Genomic DNA, 24,422 nt, shown 5'->3' on the forward strand with positions numbered 1-24,422 from the left:
CAACCCCTTCTAGGCCCAGCTGCTGGGGCTGGTCCTGAGTCTTTTTTCCTCTAGAGCTAGTGTGTGATTGGCACGGCAAGGCCTACTGACGTGTGGGGTCACCAGACAGGCAACACCCCTGCTTCCAGATCAGGAGACCACGGGCTCAGAGACGTCAAGCGACCTGCCCTGGGTCACACTGGAACGGTCAGGTATGGCTGAGTCTAAGCCAGGCCTGCCTGGCTCCAGCACGTGTGTTCCGCCACCATCACCTTGTCCCTCCTCTACTCGCCTCTGCAGCCAGATTTCCTCACCCACGTGTCAGGTGAACAAACACCGATGCTGTCATTCCCAGGCTGCCGCTCAGCCCTCCCCACTTCGTGCTTTCTTCCCTCGGGGGGTGTGAACCCAGACACAGCTGCCATGGAGGCCACGCTAACCTTCATTTTGCAGATTTCTGAGTCTTGAGGCCTGATTCCACCCTGGGAATGAGTCTGGGTGTCACTATTCCCATACAGATTCCATTGGCCTCATCTCCCAGATGGCCAGAGAGGGGACTCTTGAGAGAGGGTGGTACATAGGTATTTTTTTTAAAAATCCAGGGAGTTACAAAAGTAATTTCCCCAAAACTGCCACACTTCAATTTTGGAATAACAAACATTTCCCGTAACATCGTGGTTAAAAAATCAGAACTGGCGGGAAGTTAAAAGTGAAAGGGTTTGTGGATTTAATGGCCTATGATGTGCTCATAAAACATGGGCTAAAGCTCACAGTGAAGACTAACACTGCCTTCAAAGGTCAAAAGGTCATTCTATAAATGCACGGGTTTTTTGTGGGGGGCTCCCTGAACACTGTAGGAGCAGAAAGGACGGGCCGGATCACCATGGGCAGGGCCCCAGCTAAGGCAGGACTGTGGACACTTGCCTCTTGGTCTGAGGGAGGAGGGGGGTCACCCAATCTGTGACCCACAGCCTGCTGCCAGGGCGGGTCTCCCTCCTCTGACCTTGGACCCAAGCTGTCCCTTCTTCAGAAAGCCTATGGTCTCAAAATCCCAGCTTTCTCTTGCCCTCATCCTTTTCTCCCTTTGCTGACCTTCTAACTGCTTTTGTTAGTATCTCCTTCATATTAGAGGAACTGTGGAGGTTGGGAAGGGAGGGGGCACTGACCATAAATTTAAGCTATGAGAAGATGCTCCAGTGCTGCAGATGCCTTGATTGAATCACCCCAGAGGTGCCACTCACTGAAAGGCTCTGGGAATACACGGGGGCCCCGGGCTCAAGGAGGGACTGGGATAAGGTTGCTGGGACCAATGTTTTACCCAGTCAACGCTGGCCAACATTGATTCCTCATATCTTCGGTTTACCACTCAGTATATTTAAGGGATGTTTTTCACTACCTCTGAATATAAAATTAAGGGATTGAAACTTAATTTTATATTAGTTTTAAGAAAACATAATCAAGACCAACATATAAAAACATTCATTTCATATATCTAAAAAATGACCTGGTTTATTCAATACCACCACCAACAACAAACTGAAAAGAAATAAAAGAGAGGGGGATCCTACAGACTAAAAGCAACTGAAGAGACAAATCAATAAATGCAATGTGTGGACATTATGGGGATCCCAATTCAAACAAACTGACTGTTAAAAAAACTTCCATGAGACAATCAAGGAAATCTGAACACTGACTAGAAACGGGATGATATTAGGAATTATTAATTTTTCGATGTGATAATGGTATTGTGATTATGTTTAAGAAAAAGTCCTTAGAGTTTTTTAGTGCTACTTAGTGAAATATTTACAAGTGATATGACATAATGTCTGGGATTTGCTTGAAAATAATCCAGTTTACGGGGGGGTGGTACGTGGATGAGATGCAGAGGAAACAAGAGTGGCCAAGGGTTAAGCATGGTTGAAGCTGGTGGTGGGTACACGGGGGTTCAATATCCTATTGCTTTTATTTTGTATGTGTCTAAAATGTTCCATAACAATGAAGAAGAAGGAGGAGGAAAAGATAGAAAATAGAAAATCTTTTGGATTATGAGCTACTGAAAATTATTTACCCTGCTGAGGAAAGCCAAAGATCAAAGTCAGTTTTAACTGTTAACCCTGAGCCTCAACAACCATTTTCAGGGATGGCAAAAGACCAGCAGGTGGTCTGGAACCGTTATATACATGGCCCGTCAAGAACCTCACTCATGCAGCTCCCACTGAAGCCAAACTCCAATTTATCTGTCATGTTCTTGCAGTGAGAGGAAGCAGGAGGCAGAACCAGGCTAGAGGGGCAAACGAGCCCAGGGCTTGGGGCTGGTGATGGGATGAAGGTCTAACAAGATGTCCAGGACACCTGGCTGGCAAGAGTTAGAGCAGAGACTTGAACTAGGGCCCATCTGACCCCACTGCGTAGTTCACCAAACTCTGCAGAAGCCACTTCACCTCTCCAAGCCTCAGTTTCCTTATCTGTCAAATCAGGAGGTTGAACTAGAGAAGCAGTTTTCACACCCAGATTGCTCTGTGGCTGAGGTAGGTAGACAGTTCTATGACAGGCCTGACAAAGGCCACCCTGGGGGCCTTGGTGTTGCTTTCTTTGCTTCTGTTAATGGTGGATGGACTTCTGCAGACAGTGGTGGATGTTGTGAGTGGGGAGCTGGCCAACTGGTGGTGTTAAGAATGGGTCTGAATTCTGGCCTCGGCTGAAGAGACCTGAGGGATGGGCAGGCTCCTGGGCATGCATCTCATGAGGATGAAGAGAATGTCTGCCTGGAAACCAATGACTCCTCAAGAAGGTTTAAAGAGAATGGTGGTGGTGGTAGGGGAAGAACACTCAGATGAGACTATAACATAGGGTACCATGGCAGACAGACTTCAAGTATGACAGGATTATAAGCATAGTGGTGTCATGAGAACAAACGGGAAAGAACAGGGAGGGAGAGATGACATTTATAGTCTCAGATACCAGTAAGCCAATGGGAAGAGCACACACAGGTGAACTCAACTCGGCAGAGTCATAAGATATGAGAGGTATCAGCGAGACTTGCTGAGATGAGAGCAGGATTGGAAGGAACCCTGCGATGGACACTGTGTAGCTATTCAAAATAAGGTAGACAAGGAGAAGCAGAAAAGTGCTATATGACAAGAAAACACAGACCAAGGTGGAAAAATATGTGGGGAATGTTTGGGTGAGATCTGCCACGTCAGATGGAAGAAATGAATTTTCATTTTTTGATGCTAAATGGGCACCCAAACCAGGGGACTTCAGCTCTCTAGACACTGAAAGAATCCCTTACTTGGCCACACAGCAGAATATCCAAGTTCTTGACTTGCCTCTAAATAGCTATATTCTCCAGAAGAGAGAAGGGATGGCAGGAAGTGCTCCCAGGCTGAGCTAGATACTGGCCCACCAGGAGAAACTGGCTGAGGACACAGCAGAGATGTGTGGAACCTGGGAGAATGCAACTAGGTCATAATTACAGGGAGGAAAGCCTTTGTATAATCCAAAGTGAACCCTTGTTGGAAGGAAGGCAGGTTTCATAGACTTCAGAAAGAACGAGATGACTGCAAAAGGGATGATGCCCCCTGAGAGTTGCAAAGCCCTCAAAAATGATTCTGTCATTGAGATGGCAAATGAGAAAAGACAGTACCCCAAAACACTAGTAAGGTTTCACTGGGAGTCTTATTCCAGAATGACATGTATGGATTTTTAAAGAACTTTATCCATCCATCTACCTATCTATTATGAAAACCAATAAAGTTCTTTAAAATGCTGTTATTTCTAATCAATGTAACATTAATAAGATATTATCTGTACTGGTTTCCCAGCCATCTGCTGGTGAGAGATTTCTCTCTGCAGGGTTAAAAGAATTTTAAAAGGTGCTGTGGAAAGAGATGGATATTTTCTTTTCTTTTTTTTTTGGCTGTGATGCACGGCTTGCGGGATCTTAGTTCCCTGAGACCAGGGATCGAACCCGAGCCCTCTGCAATGGGCGCGTGGAGTCCTAACCACTGGACGGCCAGGGAAGTCCCAGGAGATGGATTTTTTAAATCACTTAGAAGAGGGTCCCAACAAAACAGGGGTCTGTAATTATGTTCAGAACAATCAATTAGGCAAGGAAGAACTGAGACAACTGCTTTATGCTCCTGGGGTACTGCTCAGAGAAAGCTCAACTTTTCCAACTCATACTTTGCAAAATGAGTGGACAAGGCATCCATTAAAAGGAATTAAAGTTGGAAGAGAATGAACTGGGGGAAGAATGCATCTAACACCCAAAGAAATTCAAATCTCCTAGCGCATATAAATTTCATCTCAGAGTGCTGGGAGACTGTGAGAACACCACACAGCTTTCCGGTGGTCTTTGAGAAAATATGGAGGATGAGAATGAGAGACAGGTTCTATACATCTGGGATGGGCAAGCATGACTCTCACATTCCAAAAAGGGGCACCACAAATTAAGACTGGTGAGGAATTTCTTAAATATGGTCCTAGGCAATATTTAAAAAATACCTTGAAAGTAATATGCCAATGAAACCTTAAAGTACATTAAGTATTTTCCCAGAATGCTACCACACCAATATAACCAATATTTTTATTTGCGAAGGGAGGGGGTTCCCCTCCAGGCTTTGTCAATACGCAATCATTAAAAATTCTTTTTTAATTGTGGTAAAAAACACATATTATAAATTTTACCATCCTAACCCTTTTTAAGTGCGTAGTTCAGAAATCTTAAGTATATTCACACTGTTATATAACAGATCTCCAGAACCTTTTTATCTTGCAAATCTGAAACGCTATACCCAGTTAAATGACAACTCTCCATTTCTCTCTCCCTACAATCATATTTTTACATGGTTACCTTCCACCCTATGTTTAATATACACAGTCTGCCATTTTATATATTTTCTTAATTTAAAAAAATACAAGCAGGCTTGTTTTCTACTGAATGGGTATATCATAGCTTACAACTATCCCTCTTGCTGGACACGTGGGTTATTTCTAACTTGGCCCTACAAGAGAGTCATACTGCAGTGGGGCAAAACCAGGGCAAGCCTTGAACAGTGTGGCCTCTGGGAGAAAGATAGTGGCACCTCTGTGCCCAAGACACCCAGCAGAAGGTTCCGGGCTGGCAGCTGGTTGCCCTTCAGGGGCAGGGCTGACCTGTGGAGAGGTCGTTACCTCCAGCTACTTCAGCTTGAGACTGCAAGCAAAAGAAAAGCTCTCCGTGCCCTAGTAGGGACTGGGCCCAGAACTCTTCACACCTGCCTGGCTGGGCTTTGTGGCAGGACGGGGCAGGGAGCCCAGACAAGGGTAGGGATGGCCACCCACCAACCCCCTTTCTTCCTTATCAGAATATTTTCCCTTAGGATGCACTTTTACAGGAATGAGATTAATGGGTCAAACGGCATATCATACACCCTCATTTTTCTGATTACAAAAATCCCCAAGGACAAAACATTCGGTTAGCTTCATAACCCAGTGGTGACAAAGCTAAGCTGTTTCTTTTTTTTTTTTTTGCGGTATGCGGGCCTCTCACTGCTGTAGCCTCTCCCATCGCGCGGAGCACAGGCTCCGGACGCGCAGGCCCAGTGGCCACGGCTCACAGGTCCACCTGCTCCATGTCAGGCGGGATCCCCCCGGACCAGGGCACGAACCTGTGTCCCCTGCATTGGCAGGCAGACCCCCAACCACTGCGCCACCAGGGAAGCCCTTAAGCTGTTTCTTAAGGTTGGAATTCTGTCCCTGGAGTTTTGTCTAAACTCAGCAGATTTTCCTCCTTTGCTGGGCTCTGTTAAAAAAATTACTATTAAAATTATTTTACAGCTCGACTATAGACACAGGTTTGATGAAGTTACAGCTCTACAGAGGGACTTTATGAATGATAATGCTTGCTTTTGTCATACACTTATCCGTAGTCTGGAGTTTGCCCATTTGCAAAAGAGAGAATATATGCATAATTTGGCAGGAAAAGTGGGGCCTGCCTCTTCCTTGTGACAGGAAGGCCCTGCTAAAAATGCTGGGCTGTTAAAGTGGCTACGAGTTAGTGGTGCTCATGCACTCACTTAGCCAGAAACATACTGCATTTAGGGAGATCTGATGGTTCCTCCACTGCCCTGTAAGGGGCCTCTGACCCCACCTCACCTCCTTCCAAAAATCCCTCCCCACTGACTCCCCACTTGACTGAAGACTTCCTTGGCACCCATATGCCTAGCGTGTCACCATTAGTGACATTTATTTGTTGGTTTGCTGCTGTGTAAACATATTCTATTGCCATTAAGCAGGTACAGACTACCTCTTACACCCAAACTGCAACAGAATGCTTGTATTTACTCATATTATTATTGGCAGATTCTTCAGTGCAAGATTGTTGAGGGCTTCCTCAGCAATGACGACTTGATTTTACCTGAAATGAGACTACAAGACCTTCCCTTCCCTTTTCTTTAAGCTCCACGAGGGTGGGGAATTTGTTGGCCTTGCTCACGGTTGTGTCCTATTACCTAGAAGGGTGTCTTGCTGAAGGAATCAAAGAATCAATGAATGAATTAATCACGGGTAATCTTTTTTTTTTGTTTGTTTTTTGTTTTTTTTTTTTTTTGCTGTACGCGGGCCTCTCACTGTTGTGGCCTCTCCCGTTGCGGAGCACAGGCTCCGGACGCGCAGGCTCAGCGGCCATGGCTCACGGGCCCAGCCGCTCCACGGCATGTGGGATCTTCCCGAGCCGGGGCACGAACCCGTGTCCCCTGCATTGGCAGGCGGACTCTCAACCACTGCGCCACCAGGGAAGCCCCACGGGTAATCTTTAGGCATCACTACTTCTCCCTCTTGCATTTCTGTCTGGTTGCTATTCACTGGATGAATTTATAATGAAGGTCTTCATGATAGCTTCAAATGATTAATTAAACCAGAGAGTTAGGCTGAGTTTGACCACACACATTTCCAGGGCTAGTTAGTTGGCTGCTCTTTATCCTGAGGCAACATGTTAAGTCAGCTGGATACCATGTAGTTTTGGGACATCTGTTTCCCTCCTTCACTGGTTCAGCACCTCATCAAAGGTGAGCTAGTTTAGCAGCAGCTAGTCTGCTCTAACTACAGGAAGCAGGCGCTGGCTTCTGAGCCTAGAACTGGCTCTGGCTAGTGGGGAGGTGCGCTATAGGGACGAGAAGCCAGAGGGAGGGGATGGATCACTGACAAGCGGTTGTGTAGACTCAACAAGGAGGAATTTACCGGAAGCATGAACTCCTGTGTGGCCCCTGCAGAGGCAGACGAGCCCTCCCCGCTCCACCTTGGCATATAGGAAGCATGGCTGCCATCATCCCAGTGCTGAAAAGGCTCATTGCCCTCAAGCCTTGGCAGGAAAAAAAAGGGTTATGCTGGTTTAAAGTAAGCCACTGTCATTTAGCGAGTAGATCTCATTAAACTGTTGGGGGGACCCGAGCTCATTAAAATGTTGGGGGTGCACATAGGGCGATGGTGTCTCCTTGACCTGCTGCCAGCTCCTGTGTGTAGGGCCACAGGATCTTAGCCTTAGCATTAGTTCTCTGTGCTCTAGAGGATAAAGTTGCCTGTTTCTCTCCTCTTTGCAGGAGGCTGATGTGACAATGATTATGAGTATCAAGATCTTTGAGGTCTCAAAGAGAAGTGGTGTAGACCACGCCTGCAAAATGTTCAGCACCTCACAGATGTTGGTCAGTTTCCTAGCTTAAACCTTTGCCACAGTTTGAACACCGTGGATCGGCAAACGCATGAGTCGTGTGATTGGCCAGCAGCAGATGGCGCTGTTGCAGCAAAATGAAATCAGGCTGTTGCTGAAGAGTCTGCGCGTTGAAAAAAAAAATGAAAACAAATTTGTCCTGCATCCTCCTGCTTGTCAAATCCAGGGCTCTCTGAACACAAAGTCAGTGTTCACAGTAATCTGACAGCACTTGGTTTAGGAGGGGACTTCAGAGATTCTGATTTTTACAGATGCTAGAAGCCTTGCCAAAAACGACCACTTGCCAGGTGACAAGGGCCTCCTGCCAGGCCCTGCTCCCTCCCTCGGATCCTGTGGCGGGCCCTTTGCTCATTGCTCTAATATTCCAGTCACTGGGCAGGATGGGACTTCGGTTAACTCTGGTTACATAATGGCTATGAATTGGGAGTTGAATATTTTTAGCCAAGCCAAAATAAAGGAACATATCCTCGCTCACCAGAGTGTAGAGAGGAGTGAAGGGGAGGATTCCCATCAGGAGGACGAGGGGACTAACCTAGTCCTGCAATATTAGAGCTGGAGAGACCACTGAGGTCCCCAGGCCCAATGACTGCTAAATGTGGCTAAATCTCAGGAGTCACCTGTGAAATGTGTCCAAACGCAGATTCCCGGCCCTGTGACGCAGATGCATGAATCAGGATCTCCAGGGCTGGGGCCCAAGAAAATGAGTTTATTCCTAACACGATCCTCCAAGTGATTCTTAATGAAGTGAGGCAGTCGCTAGTTCACTAGATTGGTCTTTGTCATCCACTGATCTAGTCCACTTCTCCTTTTACAATGAATAACGATGATAATTAACAGTTACTGACTTAACTTTCCACATGCCTGGCACTGTTGCAAGTAGTTCATGCCCATTAACTCATTTGACCCTCACAATGGCGCCATGGGGTAGGTACCATTTATTATTACCGTCATCTGCATATTGCAGGTGAGGACAACTGGAACCTAGGCCCTGGCGCTGGAACTCAGGGAAGGTTCCAGCAGGGATGTCTTTCATGTCTATTTTTGGGTACATTTAAATTCTCCGTTTTGGCCAGCTTTAAGGCTCAGGCAGAGGCTGAATTCTGAGCCTGCATTTGCCCTTTGGATGTGTTGACTTCACATTCCAGTAACAGATATTTTTAGAAATAACGTAGCCCCTTATCCATTAGAAAATGACAAGATAGGTTTAAACTACACCATGAGAGATATAGGTGAGGCAAAAAGGAAGGATTCATTTATTAACTATAAGGACTCTTTGGCATTAGACTGGATCAATCAGGGAGCTTTTTGTTTGTTTGTTTTTACTTTTTCTGTGTGATTTTGGATTTCAAGAGTTCTTTAATAAACTGGTCATACCCATTGGTAATACAAAAGACATTATCATGAGCAGTGAGTACAGGAAAAAATATGAATGCATTTAAAGAGTCTGGAAAGATGTGTGTGTGAGTGTGGTGTGTATGAGTGTGTGTGTGTGTGAGTGTGTGTGTGGGGGGGTGAATGTGTGTGTGTGGTGACTCTGAAGTGATCTAGGACAACACTGATCTGGTGGGAGGTCAGAGCAGACGATAATGCCCTCCTAGGACTCCTCCTTCAGGGTTCTGTTGTCAGGAGACTAAGGGGAGAGGTAAACCTTTACCCAGTAGGTCATCTCTTGTGTGTGATTCTGGGATGCCTGAGAGAGATGACTATTTGACAGTGAGGGCATGGATTAAATGGTTTCTAAAGACCCCTTCCAGATGCCACCTGAGACTCAATTCTTTGGTAGACAGGAGGAATCTGGGGTCATAAGGCCCAGTTCTCAGACCCTGGTTCACCAAGTCTCCTCTGTTTTCATAAACCCACAGTTCTACAAAACTCCTGGAGCACGAACAGAGTTAAGTCGTCTCACAGAGACTCCAAAGGGGAACAGCAGCTATTAAGGGGGGCTTTGGCTTATTCAATTACAGATCTGATCCCAAAATAGAGCTGCATATCCCAGGCTTAAGGGGTCTGATAGGACAAATCCAGTGTTCGATGTGGAAGCAAAACAAGGTGAATCCAAGACCCAGAAACTTCTGCTCAGTCTGCCCCAGAATTTCCCCTGCTCTTCATGGACCAATGTCTGGTGCACTGGGGCATCTCAATAAACGAGTGCTAACTGGAGGACCAACGGCAGAAAGAACTGGGAGCATGTGGCCGGGATCACTCACCTCAGTGCACTGTAGCCCTGGCACACGCTGACGCAGCACAGAACCTTTTCTTGGTTGGCCTGGGTCTCTCCCAAGTATTTACACACGATGTTACCGCCCAGGCTAAAGCCCACGACCACCAGCTGGGTCAGGGGATATGTCTTCTTGATGTAGTTTACCATGGCTCCAAATTCCCAGGTGCAGCCTATGGGCAGAGAGGTAAGATGACTTGGTCATTTCGGGTGCAACAAAGATTGGAGAAAATGTGAGCTGGAAGGTTACTAAGCGGGTGTTAAGACTCTAATAGAGAGAGAGAGAGAAATATATACGTACGCAGCCAGCCCTCTGTATCTGCTGGTTCTGCATCCGTGGATTCAACCAAATACAGATTGAAAATATTCAGAAAAAAATCCCAGAAAGTTCCAAAAAGCAAAACTTGAATCTGCCGTGCACCAGCAACTATTTACATAGCATTTACATTGTATTAGGTATTATAAGTAATCTAGAGATGTTTTAAAGTATACAGGAGGATGTGCATAGGTTATACACAAATATTATGCCATTTTATATATGGGACTTGAGCATCTGTGGACCTTGGTATCCGTGGGGATCCTGGAACCAATCCCCTGAGGATACTGAGGGATGACTGTATAGGAGTGTGTGTGTGTGTGTGTGTGTGTGTGTCTGTGTGTGTAGAGAGAGAGAGAGAGACACATACATTCAGCCAGACAGACTTCTCTTTGGCTGCCTGCAGCGAAGTTCCCAGATGCCCCTCAGTATTAGAGGAAACATGACATTAGTAGTGCCCATGAGGGAAGGGACCATGTATCAAACGCTTGTACAATGCTCCTTTAAATATGGGTTGTGAGAAACCTATCTGGATACTCTTGGAAATTAAAACAGATATTCAGGGTGTACATGAGCACCTGTGTTTGCACACACAGGTAAACAAAAGCAAGAGCAATACTCTTCGGGGTTAGATTCTTAGGCTACAAAATAGGATGTTACACCCACATGTACAATGATTCATGGTGTTAAGAAAAGTACCAAGTGGATGTTATTTACAGGACTGCCTTGTCAATGTGGGGAAGGGAAGGAGAGACAAACTTTAGTCCAGAGGGATGGCCAAGATGCTCTGTGGGATTAGGATAAAATGTTCTTGGTGACATAGGGACAGGTGCCGTGGGAGACAGACCCATTCAGAAACATACAGAGAAGACTTCTGAACAGAGAGGGTGTTTGGGCCCAGCCTGCCCGGGAGGGATGATGTCAACTGGTGTCCCCTTGGGAAGTTGGTGAAGTCATGTTATGTCTCAGCAGCTTTGCGAAGAGGAGGAGGTTAGTGGCCATATAAATGAGGGGGTTCATCACATCCTTCTAAGGCCTAGCCCCAGACTCAGCAGGGAGAAAACTTAAAATAAAACCTAACAGGGAAAGTGAGGGACTTTGCCAAGAGGCACGTACGAGACAGACCAGCATGAAGACGGTATGGATTTTGTTCGTTGAAAAAAAAAATGAAAACAGACTTCTTCCACATCTTCCTACTTATCAAAGCTAGCTCAGAGGGCTGGACATTCCTAAGAGAGTTGAACGGCTCCTCTCCTAACCCACAAACCCTGAGGGACACGACCTTCTGAGCCGGGACAAGCTCCCCCTTGGATCTGTCTTCCTCTTAACAGTGGAAGGCCAGCACAACCCCATGCAGGTGTTCTCAGCCCCCGGGGTACAAAGAATCACCTGGAGAGGGTGTTAGAAACGGGCATTCCTGGGCTTCACCCCTAAAGAAGCTTATTCAGTAATATGGTGGCCAGGCCCAGGAATCTGCATTAAATGTTTTTTTTTTGAGTTGGTTATTCATGCACATGGCACAAAATTCAAATGACATAAAAGATGTGGTAAAAGGTACTTTCCTATACTCTTTTAAAAAATACCAATGGCAGGGCTTCCCTGGTGGCACAGTGGTTGAGAGTCCGCCTGCCGATGCAGGGGACATGGGTTCATGCCCTGGTCCGGGAAGATCCCACATGCCGTGAAGCGGCTAGGCCCATGAGCCATGGCCATTGATCCTAAGCGTCCGGAGCCTGTGCTCCACAATGGGAGAGGCCACAACAGCGAGAGGCCCGCGTACCGCAAAAACAAAACAAAAAAACCCCAAACCAATGGCAGCATACATATTGCTTAGCACTGTTTTTTTTTTTTAACAATATGTTTCGGAAGCCATTGTGTAACAATACACATAAAGCTGCCTTCTTTTTTATTTTTATTTTTAATGAGGTATAACATACACCCAGGAAAGTGCACAATCGATGAATCTACGCATTTACACCCATGCAACCACTGTGCAGATCAAGACGGAAAATATTCCTGACACTCCTAGAGGCCCCCTCGCGCCTCTTTCCAGACAAGATCCCCCAGACTTTGACAATTTGACAATTGCAATTTGAAAGTGTTCAGAGCTCCTGAGGCTTGGAAGGTGGCAAAAGATGCTTAAGACTAGGGGGAAAACTGGGGGCTAAGAGCTGCTCCCTCTCAACATGGAAAGACCCAGGCGTCACCCTGAAAAAGAAGTACGTCTCTCTCTCCATTGAGATATAAGAGATCAAGTCTCCTATTTTTCTCCCTCCTGCACCCAGCAGAGGGTGGTGCACCTTGCAGCCCTTCAATAAATAGCTGATGAATTGAGTGGATTCTGAAGGCCTCTGATGGGTCCTGGTGACAGCCTCCTGGAGCAACAAAAAGCTGGTCCAGACTCTTAACTTAGGAATCTGAAACGCCAGACTTTTGTCCCCACCTAGGTTATTTATCCAAGTTTCTCTTTTTAAAAAGGTAGCAATAGAAGGAATGTTATATCTCTGGGAAACACTAGGTTTAAAATGGGGAGATGGGATGTAAAAGAGGGGGGAGTCTTCAAACACACTCAGCTGATATCACGGCTGCTCAGGCATGCAACAAATAAAGAATTCAGAACTCTTGTTAGAGATATTTGTTCACCTCTCTTAGGCCATAAGAGGCCCTAAAAACACAGTGTTAATGAGGCAGTCTGGCCCCATGGCTGAGTGAAAGAGCTCTGTGGTCACACTGTTTAGGGTAGGCCCCTTTAGTAGCCCCCAATGCTCTCAACTTCCCAATGATGACAAGCAAATCCTGGGGTACAAGGAAAATCTATACCTCTGAGCTCCCTGCTGGAGGCTCAGAGTCCACAGATATAGCATGGGGTCCGGCAATGGGTACTTTTAACAAATACTCCAAATGATTTTTATCCTGAGGGAACTTTGGAAAATACCTTGGGCAAGTTACCAAACCATTCTGGGTCTGTTTCTGCATCTGTAAAATGGAGGTAATAATGGTGAATACCTTACAGAGTTGGTTTGCAGGACTGAGTAAAGTGATGTAGGTAAAAGGCTTAGACCAGGGCATAGTAAGTATTCAATGTTAACTATTATTATAACAGTTACTTCTCTTCTCTTTTAAAAATATTATTTAAGTACACCCATTTCATAGCAGTTTTTATTCACAACAGCCAAAAGGTGGAAGCAACCCAAGTGTCCATCAACAGATGAATGGATAAACCAAATGTGGTACCTGTATACAATGGAATATTATTCAGTCTTAAAAAGGAAGGAAATTATGACACATGTTGCAAAATGGATGAATCTTGAGGACATTATGCCAAGTGAAAAAAGCCAGACACCAAAAGACAAATACTGTCAGATTCCACTTACATGAAGTACCAGGAGTAGTCAAATTCACAGAGACAGAAAGTAGAATGGGGAGTTGTTGTTTAACGGGTACGGAGTTTTAATTTTGCAAGATGAGAAGTGTTCTGGAGATTGATTGCACAACAATGTGAATGTATTTAACACTACTGAACTGTACATTTAAAAATGATGAAAATGGTAAATTTTTGTGTATTTTACCACAATTAAAAAAAATCATTTAAACAAGGGATTGTAGCTTAACACTTGAAAAGGCCAATCTAGATTTCTAGATTTTTCTCCAAAGCAGTGTTCTGTGACCTGACTGCACATTAGAATTACCTGAGGATCTTGTAAAACAACAACAAATACTAATGCCTGGGCCCTCCCCAAACTAATTAAATCAGACTATCTGAGGGTAGGACCCGGGCATGGGTGTTCTTTTATGAGATCTACAGGTGACTCCAAAGTGCAACCAGGGCTGAGAACCACTGTTCTAGGGAACAAGGATCCCTTTGGCTCAGACCAATAGGAGAAAGCATTCTTTAAGGTATACTCCCACTTGGTCTCTGGACCAGCCTCTTCAGACTTCCCTTTCCATTTGCAGTAAGCAACCTGCCCACACGGAGGCACTGCCCCACCTTTTGGAAGCTTCTGAAGTAGGGCTGTTGCCCTGGTAGCTGCTTTCCAAATATTTCCTCAAAGCCAGGTTTCTGTAGTGGGTGAACCTCTGCTCAACCCAACAGGGCAGCTCTACCGGGTCCATCAAACTCCTAACAAAAACAATCTTTAAAGCCCTAAATACACACAACTGCTTTCTGGTAATCGTTCTTGTAGAGTGGATCAGAAAAGCTGCATTGAGGTTAAATATTACTGCAAGAAAAATGTGCTAGCCCAGCGGTTCTCAAAGTGTGGTCCCTGGCCCAGTGGCATTAGCATTGCCTGGGAATTGTTCAAAATGCAAGTTCTTATGCCTCACGCCACCTACTGAATCAGAAACTCTAGGGGTGGGGTCTAAACAGAGGGCTCATTAAGGTCCCACCTCCAGAATCTTTGATTCAGGAGGTCTGGGTGGGATGAGAATTTTCATTTCTAGCAAGTTCCCAGGCAATGTTGGTTCAGGGAACACACTTTGAGAACCCCTGTCTGAGTTGATAGGAAAGGTGGGTAAAATCTTCAATTTTCTGTTTCTTTTGGCCTCTCCCGTTGCGGAGCACAGGCTCCAGGCGCACAGGCTCAGTGGCCATGGCTCACGGGCCCAGCCGCTCTGCGGCATGTGGGATCTTCCCGGACCGGGGCACGAACCCGTGTCCCCTGCGTCGGCAGGCGGACTCTCAACCACTGCGCCACCAAGGAAGCCCTCTTTCGTCTTTTAAAAGGGCGGTTCAGAGAGATGCTTCATGTCACTCACAGTTAAATAAATGCAAATTAAAACGACAATTCACAATCCTTTTCCACTGCCCATATTAGAAAAGATCAACTTTGCCGATACCCAGCACTGGGGAGGGTGTGGGTACCAGGACTGCTGGTCCATCCACTGATGTGGGAGTGGGCACTGGAATAGCCTTCAGAAGGCAATGTGGTAACATTTATTAATGCTTTTAAAAGGACAAACCTTTGGCCCTGCAATTCCACTTTGGGGGACTTTATACTGCAGATGTGTGCGAAGATATATGTGCAAGAATGTTTCCTGCAGCGCTGTTTGCAGCAGCAAAGGATTGGAAATCACCTAAATTTCCACCAGTAAGAGAACTAAATTGCTGTGAAAAAGAATGATGTAGAGTCCGGTCTGCTGATGTGGAATGACCCTGAGCCAGCTTACTGAGGGACCAAAACAAGAGCGAAGCAGTGGGATGGCACCATCTCCTGTGTGTACTTGTGTTTTTAAAGGGATTATATGTGTACACATATCTGATTGAATATCTGCCGAAAAACTATAGCAGTTATTATTATTTTTTTTTTTTTGAAGAGGAAAACCAGGGGCTAGGATGGGAGGAAGACATAGTTTGACTCATTGCTATACAGATTTTTGCACCATTTGAATGTTTTTCCTGTGTACATACATTACTTTTTCAATAAAAATCCAGCCAGTTAAAAAATCTAGTGAAAATCAAGAATAATTTCTTAAAAAGATGTTTAAATATCCTTAGACCAGTTTCAACTATGTTAAATACACCCAACACATCCCTCATGCTGGGGCAGTGATGTGTGCAGCTTGTGATGGGGACATTATTTGCCTGTATAAGAAATGGTACTAAGGGACTTATTGTCAATTGTTTCTACCACCATTTCCTTGGGACTCTGCCTAATTTTTTCATCCCTTGGCTAATTATTTGTATCTTTAAGTTTTGTTCTACCATTGAATGAGCCTCTCTATTAGACTATAAACGCCATTAAGCAAAGATATTCCTGGTGTTGTTCACCACTGTATCTGTGGGGCCTGGCACTCAGCGGGCACTCAGTCAGTATCATCTAAACGAATGGGAAGGAGTCACTACGTTCCAGGCCCTGTGCTAGGCCCTGTGAGTGAGTGGGAGCAATGGGCTTTGGACCCATGTCTAACCCCATAGCCCAAGTCCTTTGTCTTGTATCCCAAATCTACATAAGTAATTGCACGGCCAGGACTTATTTTTCAATTGTGAAAAGTCTTACTTTTTCACCATCTGATGCCTTTTGGACCTACCTATCTTTATCCAGGTTTGAGACTAATTATTTGAGACCTAGAGGAGATGTTCAGATGTCACTGGGGCAGTTACAAGACTTGGATTTTGTAACTCGGATTTGCTACACTACTGAGGAGCAATTACAGCTAATCGTGTAGGCACTTTGGGAGCCTCAGTTTAATTAGATTCAAGCACTTCTGATCTGGGTAAAAGGCCAGGTCTACATAATCCTAGACAAGCTGTTGGGTGTTTTGTGAAGAGCTGCCATCTCTCCCAGGCAAGGGAAAGACAAGGACATGGTGTCTGCCCAGCTCCAGGATCAGCCTGCTGGTAGATGCAGGGTCCTCCCGGGATCTCCACCTGATGTCAGTTACCAAACACCCTCAGTGTCTGGGAACCCCTCCCTGGGTTTTTTTTTTTTTTTTTTTTTGCAGTACGCGGGCCTCTCACTGTTGTGGCCTCTCCCGTTGCGGAGCACAGGCTCCGGACGCACAGGCTCAGCGGCCATGGCTCACGGGCCCAGCCGCTCCGCGGCATGTGGGATCTTCCCAGACGGGGGCACGAACCCGTGTCCCCTGCATCGGCAGGCGGACTCTCAACCACTGCGCCACTAGGGAAGCCCCCTCCCTGGGTTCTTTTATTAAGAGCTGCAGCTACCTGCTTTTTAATACTAGGAGGATTGTAATGAGGTTCTATGTATTTAATCCTTAAAGGATTAGCACCAGTAACAAGATTCAGGTATATAATCTTTTTTTTTTAAATGTTTCTATAGTCCACTTTTAAAAAAATTTTAATCATATTTAAGTGTACAGTTCAGTGGCACTAAGTACATTCACATTGTTGTGCAACTCTCACCATCATCCATCTCCCGAATTTTGCACCTTCCTAAACTGAAACTCTGTCCCCATTAAAGAGTAACTCCCCATTCCCCCTCACCAACCCCGCCACCGACCCCGGCCCCTGGCATCTACCAATGTACTTTCAGACTCTATGAATTTGACTATTCTAGGTCCCTCATATAAGTGGAATCAAACAGTATTTGTCTACAGACAAATGTATATTGGAATGCATTTTTAAGGTTAACTTAATATATGACCTGCAAGCAGATTGTACCTTTTTCTCCCCCCTGTGCTATACAGTAGGCCCTTATATAATCTTGCTGCAGCTTTTTTTTTTTTTTTTTTTTTTTTTTGTGGTACGCGGGCCTCTCACTGTTGTGGCCTCTCCCGTTGCGGAGCACAGGCTCTGGACACACAGGCTCAGCGGCCATGGCTCACGGGCCCAGCCGCTCCGCGGAATGTGGGATCTTCCCGGACCGGGGCACGAACCCGTGTCCCCTGCATCGGCAGGCGGACTCTCAACCACTGCGCCACCAGGGAAGCCCTTGCTGCAGCTTTTTAAGACGACGAAATAGGAGGCACTAACCTGGCCTTAGACAGATGAGTACCACAGGCCTATGTTGGAAAAGCAAACTGCCGAGGACAGGAGAGACCTTCTTCTTGTACCTTCCATCTATTTCAAAAGCCATTTCCCCCAAAATGGCACTATCATGACTCAGTCAGCTCAAATACAAGGACCCAGAGACGTGGTCTTCCTTGTGGATGGAGACTTTGAGTCATCTCTGTATCCTCCACGCCAGGCACATGGTGGGCGTGCCATTGATGGAGCTTGGTAAGAAGGAAGTTTGAATCACGCGGCATGAAAGCACACAGTATCAGCCAGCGTGACTGAGCAGGGGACGGGAAAGAAGAACCTAAATGTCCTTCCCACTAAATTTAATGCAAGAGAGTGGTCAGCTAACAACATGGCTCGCTGGCAGACTGCTGGGGGCCTAGCAGCCCCTAGCATTTTCATAGTGAAGGTGTGTGAGTCATTTCCTAGAGCTGTGGGCAAGCTGCTGCAAAGCTGACTCACTCGGGAAGAAAACAGCTGTAGAAATAAAGTGAGAGCCCTCTTTGCCCACCATATGAATGTGCCTTGTCTTTAACTCTGAAACAAAGATTTTCGCAAATGAGTGCTGTTGGCTTTGTTTCCCGGGGTACAGGTTGCTGAAAACTGCCCTCTTCTGTCTGAAGGTTAAATATTCAGATCTCATCCTGAAAGCACAGACCTGTCGAGGCTCCTCCACAGTTCTGCTCGCAGTATTACTCCCCAACATGTCCCCTAAACTCTGGGCCCCTCCCTGGGCACCCTCTCAAAGCTCGATGACTCTCAGCAGATGGTCTTGTCAGATGTTTTACTAAGATGCTTGAGCTTCTGCAAATTCACTACCTTCGCTTCCCCATTCTCCCTCTCTCTTCACCCCCTCACCCCACTCCCTTCCCACAGTGTCCTTCTGCCATTATAACACTCGACTGTTGCAGAGGCAACACAGTTCCTGGCCGTCATCTGGGGTCATGAATACGATTCAAAATGTAGTCTGCATCACAGATGTAGAGAACAAAGTATGGACACTAAGGGGGAAAGTGGCGGTTGCGGGGAGTGGTGGTGGGATGAATTGGGAGATTGGGATTGACATATCTACACTAATATGTATAAAATACATAGCTAATAAGAACCTGCTGTATAAAAAGTAAATAAAATAAAATTCAAAAAAAAACTAAAATGGAGTCTGCATCAATTAAAATGGTAGACATGAAAAGCTTACAGAAACATTTATGTTCATGATCTAATCAAATATCTTCAGCTAGATTGAGCAGTTACTTCTACTTCTAACAAAGTAGAAGTTTCTTAAAAATCACTGTCTGCAACTCTTTGTGGCAAAATGCCTTGGATCATGTGGGTGATCTCTACAGCATGCTGTATAGCAGAGTGACCATACACCTTAGTTTGCCTGAGAGAGTCCTGGAGTTTGTCTGTTATTCTGATGCAGTTATTAGTAAGGTCCTTTTTCACTCTCATAAGTGACCCAGTTGGGTTGCTAAATTATATGGTGACCCCAGGTACAGGGCTTCCCTCCCTTCTAAGATGGAAATGCTATCCCCTAAGCAAGGCAAAATTTTCTGATCTTACATTGAGGTTCCAAAAGATAGTTTAAGAAAAAATCCAGTATTAAACCCAATTGGACATTAATGAGCTCCTCCTCCAAGCAACAGAAGATGATGTTGTGATTTCATGTACCTCTTCTCAGCTTGATGTCTAATGTAAGAAAGCCAGATGTTTAGAAATAAGGGAAGAGCCCACTTCACTGTTTAAACTCACAGGAAAAGGCAATTTAAATCGTTTGAGACCATTTTCAATGTCAAAATGTCCTAGGTTGGTGTTCAGTCCTAAGTTCTTAGGAGGCTCATGATTCTAAGGGACTCAGTCACCTTATTGGGGCCAATGCAAGGTTATTATTTTTATTCCTTTCATCTGATATAGAAAAGACTTTTTAAAAATCTTAAATTTTTCCTCTAATCAAGATCAAACTCATAGACCCTTTGTCACTTGGCTCTTAACTTTCTGGTCATAAGACTTCAAGGTCAGTCTTAGAAATGGAGGTCAGAATAACCACAACTGGATCATTCTGGTTTTTAGTTCGTTTCCTTGGCTGGTGGACTTGATCCAGCTCTACTTTGCTCTGAATATGAATACTGGACTGCTGGGATAAGGCATTTAGCCAAAGATAAAGATGGAGCAGAATATTTCCTGAATTTACTGGTCCCCTGCAGCATCACTGACGACATTACTCATACTCCTAACGCTGCCTAGGTTAAAAAATCAATTAAGTCAATTGTTCACTACCGCAGTGTTCCAATTAAAGATTAGGCCCTGTATGATAAATACACTTCAAAAGAATCTTCAAGACTTCTATGCTTTCCTTCATTTTCAAGTGTTATTCATTGATCTCATCCAGAAGATAGGGTTATGGACCCCCGGTCTGTTCCAGCAAAGTATTGTACTTAAATAATAAATTTAAAAGACTGATAAATTCTACCCTTGTGGGTTCTACTAGTCATCCTAACAGTTTCACATTTTGTCTTTGGTCAGATCAGATAATGTCATGTAACTCACCAAAAGGGAAATCTTTAATATCTGCTGGTTAAAAAAAAAATCTATGAACTATTCTGAGGCAAGTGGTGAGGAAATTTTTTAAAGAATGAAAATAATTTTTAGAAAGTTAAAATATAGCTAATAAACATGTACTACAATAAAAACAACTTGCCAGTACTGATTTTGAATATAGAAGCCAGTAACATTGAGCTGGAGGTGTGTGACCACCCCCCCACCCTCAGCCTGGGCCCACCAGATTTGGCAAGGAGCCAGTACTGAAGGTTATGAAGCTGGAAAGCAAGCACTGCACCCTTCAAAATAACCACCGGGGCCTTGCCATACCTGTAAAAAGAGTCATAACTCAGACCAAGCTCAAAACAGAAATTTATGCTCAATGAGCACTGCTTCTCAAATTGGCCCTTATGACAGTTCACAGGCAGTCAACTGTTTGAAGCCGATATAGAGGCTAGGCCATTTAATTTCGCCTTTTCTCCTCTAAGTGGGCTCACAGAAAACACAAAGTAAGAGTGAAAGACTAATAAAGACAATAATCATTGGCATTTACTGGTATTTGCTGGGCCTCATGCTGTGTACTTTTATATTAATGCTAACTTCCCCAACTGCGGAATTCAAATTCCCATCTGTTGGACTCTAAAACACTGCCTTTTCCTTATGCGGGCATTTCCTGAGCAACTCTCTCTAAGTGACACGCTAGATGCAGGAGATTAACAAGAACATAATATAAAAATTGAATATTAAAATCTGGCCCCTGTCCTTACAAAGGTTGCTGTTGGTAAATATTCTTTTTGGACAAGCCCAGCCAGTAAGTGCAGACTGATTGGGACTATTTCCCCCCCTTCCCTCGATGGTGAGCTGTTCTTCACTAGAATGGGAGCTTCAGAAAAGCAGGGACTTGAATTCCCGCCTGTATTCTCATCACAGGGTCTGGCCTCATGAATGTCTGTAGGATGTGGGATAAACAAAAACCAGAGCCCAAACCCAACAGGCCTGTTTCTGTGGCTCTGAGAAGCTCCTGGCTGCTCTTTTGCTTTAAACCTAAAATGTATCTGACTGGGAACTATTTCCTTACTCCTTAGAAGTATCAGCAGGATGCAGTCCCTTACATGGAAAGGCTATGTAGTTGTTCAAAAGCATGGACTCCAGGACTAGATTGCCTGGGATGGAAACCTGGATCACCCACTCATCAGCTTTGTGATCTGGAGCAAGTTAGTCAACCTATTTTTAAAAAAAATTTTTATTGGAGTATAGTTGATTTACAATGTTGTGTTAGTTTCAGGTGTACACAGCAAAGTGAATCAGTTATACATACACACATATCCACTCTTTTTTAGATTCTCTTTCCATCTAGGTCATTACAGAGTATTGAGTAGAGTTCCCTGTGCTATACAGTATGTGCAAGTTACTCAACCTTGCCGGGCCTCAGTTTCTTCATCTGTAAAAGGAGGATGACTGATTTAATACATCCTATAAAGTACTTAGAACAGTGCCTGGCACACAACAAGTGCTACATAGGCGACAGCTACTAATAAAAACAGTAATGACCACTACCACCATAGTGGGGACAAATCTTTTTAATGCTCAACTATCTCCCTGCTCCCCTTTATTCTAATAAGCAATATCATAAATAGGAAATGAACACTACGGCAGAGGTGGTACTGAGTTGAAGTTAAGAATCACTCAGTTTGAATGCTGGTCCTGCCACTTACTGGTTGTGTGACCCCAGGCAAGGTACGTAACCTCCCTGAGCCTGGGAAGTGGGGAAACTAATGCCTACCTCCGAGGCATCAGGAGGATCAAGGGAAGTAATACCCGTGCATGCTCAGCACATGCCTGGCACTGTTAGTGTGAGATAAATGGTAACTGCTGTCATGCAGGATTTTCCTTAATGAATTTATCTTTCAAAGGCAGAACTAAGGATTCATGTGATTCTAAGTCACAAGAATGTAAGGTTATCCATTTAGGAAATTCTTCTGTTCAAGAGATCTATTTTCAACAATTTCTAATCACATCAGCAAAGATGCCCAATAACAAGGGATTAGTGCTTATGTGGTTTAGAACAGAGATAGTCTGATAAGCAGGAAAAGGTCTTTTGCAATTTTCTCAGAAAGAGAGGTGTGTGTGTGTGGGGGGGGAAACAGGAAATGAAGAATAAGGGCTTCATGCTGATGCCCTCTTTAGTTTGCTCTGGTCAAGATCACAGGCCAGAAGAGTATCACAGTGACTGGAAGGCCTGCCATCTGCTCCAGAGCGACACAGCTTACATAAGGACAGGTCATACAACCATAAGGCACACCTGTTTGAGACACGCTAGTCTGCACAACATCACTGTCCATCCACAAACTGTCATTTCGCACCCTTCCTCTCAGTCCTCATTCAGGCAACACCGACCTAGTGAGCACTTTCTATGGGCCAAGCAGGGTTCGAGGCCCTGAGGGGCTAGAACAGGAGCACAAAGACCCCGGGCACTTGTGGAGGGGAATTGGGGATGGAGAGACAGGAAATAAACATGTAAACAAATACAACATTTCATCAAACCATACGTGCCTTGAAGAATGTGAAGAGGGGGATTAGACAGAGAATGACTGGAGGCGAGGGGAGTCTTGGAAGGGTTCTCTAAGAAGGTACCATCTTGGTTGAGTCCTGCATGACGAGGTGAAACCTGGTGAGACGAGAGAAGGGCCCTCCACACAGAACTTGGGCAGACCTGAGGTCAGCAGGCCCCTCAGGCCAGTGCCTGGTACCCACGTATGTTCTGGATGGGCTGTGCCATGTCCCAGGGGTCTGGACCCCCTTCATGTCACATCCAGTTACCCCACATGGAAGAGGCTGACTTGACTTGGTCTATTAAAAGTGAAGGAAAGGAGGGACTTCCCTGGTGGCACAGTGGTTAAGAATCCGCCTGCCAATGCAGGGGACACAGGTTCGAGTCCTGGTCCGGGAAGATTCCACATGCTGTGGAGCAACTAAGCCCGTGCGCCACAATTACTGAGCCTGCACTCTAGAGCCCACGAGCCATAACTACTGGAGCCCATGTGCTCTAGGGCCCGCGTGCTGCAGCTACTGAAACCCGTGCACCTAGAGCCTGTACTCCACAACAAGAGAAGCCACCACGATGAGAAGCCCGTGCACCGCAACAAAGAGTAGCCCTCACTCGCCGCAACTAGAGAAAGCCCGCACGCAGCAACGAAGACCCAACACAGCGAAAAAAAGAAAAAAAAAAGTGAAGGGAAGGAGATTTAAAAGAGGCTTAAGAAACCTTTGAGACAACTGTAATATACGGGACCTGATTTAGATCCCAAATTGAGCAAACTGTAATTAAAAAGGAAAATAACAAAGAAAGAAGTTAGCTGGGGAAACTGAACTACTATGGAGGAATACTGTTAAAGTTTTAGGTGTGATGATGGTACTGTGCTATGTTTATGTTATGGACTGAATTGTGTCCTCCCCAAATTCATATGTAGAAGTCCTAAGCCCCAGTACCTCAGAATGTGACTGTATTTGGAGACAGGGCTTCTAGAGAGGTAATTAAGTTAAAATGGGGTCATTAGGGTGGGCCCTAACCCAATATAATTGGTGTCCTTATAAGAAAAGGAGATTAGGGCTTTCCTGGTGCTGCAGTGGTTAAGAATCCACCTGCCAATGCAGGGGACACGGGTTCGAGCCCTGGTCCGGGAAGATCCCACATTCCGCAGAGCAACTAAGCCTGTGCGCCACAACTACTGAGCCTGCGCTTTACAGCCTGCAAGCCACAGCTATTGAAGCCCACACGCCTAGAGGCTATGCTCCGCAACAAGAGAAGCCACTTCAATGAGAAGCCCGCGCACTGCAATGAAGAGTATCCCTCTCTCCCTGCAACTAGAGAAAAGCCCGCGCGCAGCAACAAAGACCCAACGCAGCCAAAAATAAATAAATAAATAAATTTCAAAAACAAAACAAAACAAATGGTATGGATATTTGACAAAAAAAAAAGAAAGAAAAGGAGATTAGGACACAGACAGAGACACAGACATGGACACACAGAGAGACAGCCATCTATAAACCAAGGAAAGAAGCCTTTGCAAACCTGCCAATAGTTTGAACTTAGACTTCTAGACTCCAGAACTGTGAGAAAATACATTTCTTTAATTTAAGCCACCCAGGCTATGGTGTTTTGCTTTGGTAGCCCTAGCAAACTAAAACAGTTTACAGAGAGTCC

At 45.2% G+C, this 24,422-nt stretch overlaps 1 protein-coding gene across 5 annotated transcripts in view; it reads right to left on the reverse strand.

The window, feature by feature from the left end:
- Window positions 1-24,422, reverse strand: part of ABHD2 (abhydrolase domain containing 2, acylglycerol lipase) — a 110,441-nt gene that overhangs the window by 16,016 nt on the left and 70,003 nt on the right. For all 5 annotated transcript variants that reach the window (XR_004347766.1, XM_032618114.1, XM_032618113.1 and 2 more), the window contains one exon: window positions 9,895-10,078. Coding sequence is in view for 4 of the 5 variants with exons in the window: in XM_032618114.1 (XP_032474005.1) it covers window positions 9,895-10,078 (184 nt within the window). In the remaining variant the exon portion in view is untranslated. The remainder of the gene's footprint in view (window positions 1-9,894; window positions 10,079-24,422) is intronic.

This window comes from Phocoena sinus, chromosome 2 (assembly GCF_008692025.1).
Source record: "Phocoena sinus isolate mPhoSin1 chromosome 2, mPhoSin1.pri, whole genome shotgun sequence".
Classification (NCBI taxonomy): Eukaryota; Metazoa; Chordata; class Mammalia; order Artiodactyla; family Phocoenidae; genus Phocoena; species Phocoena sinus.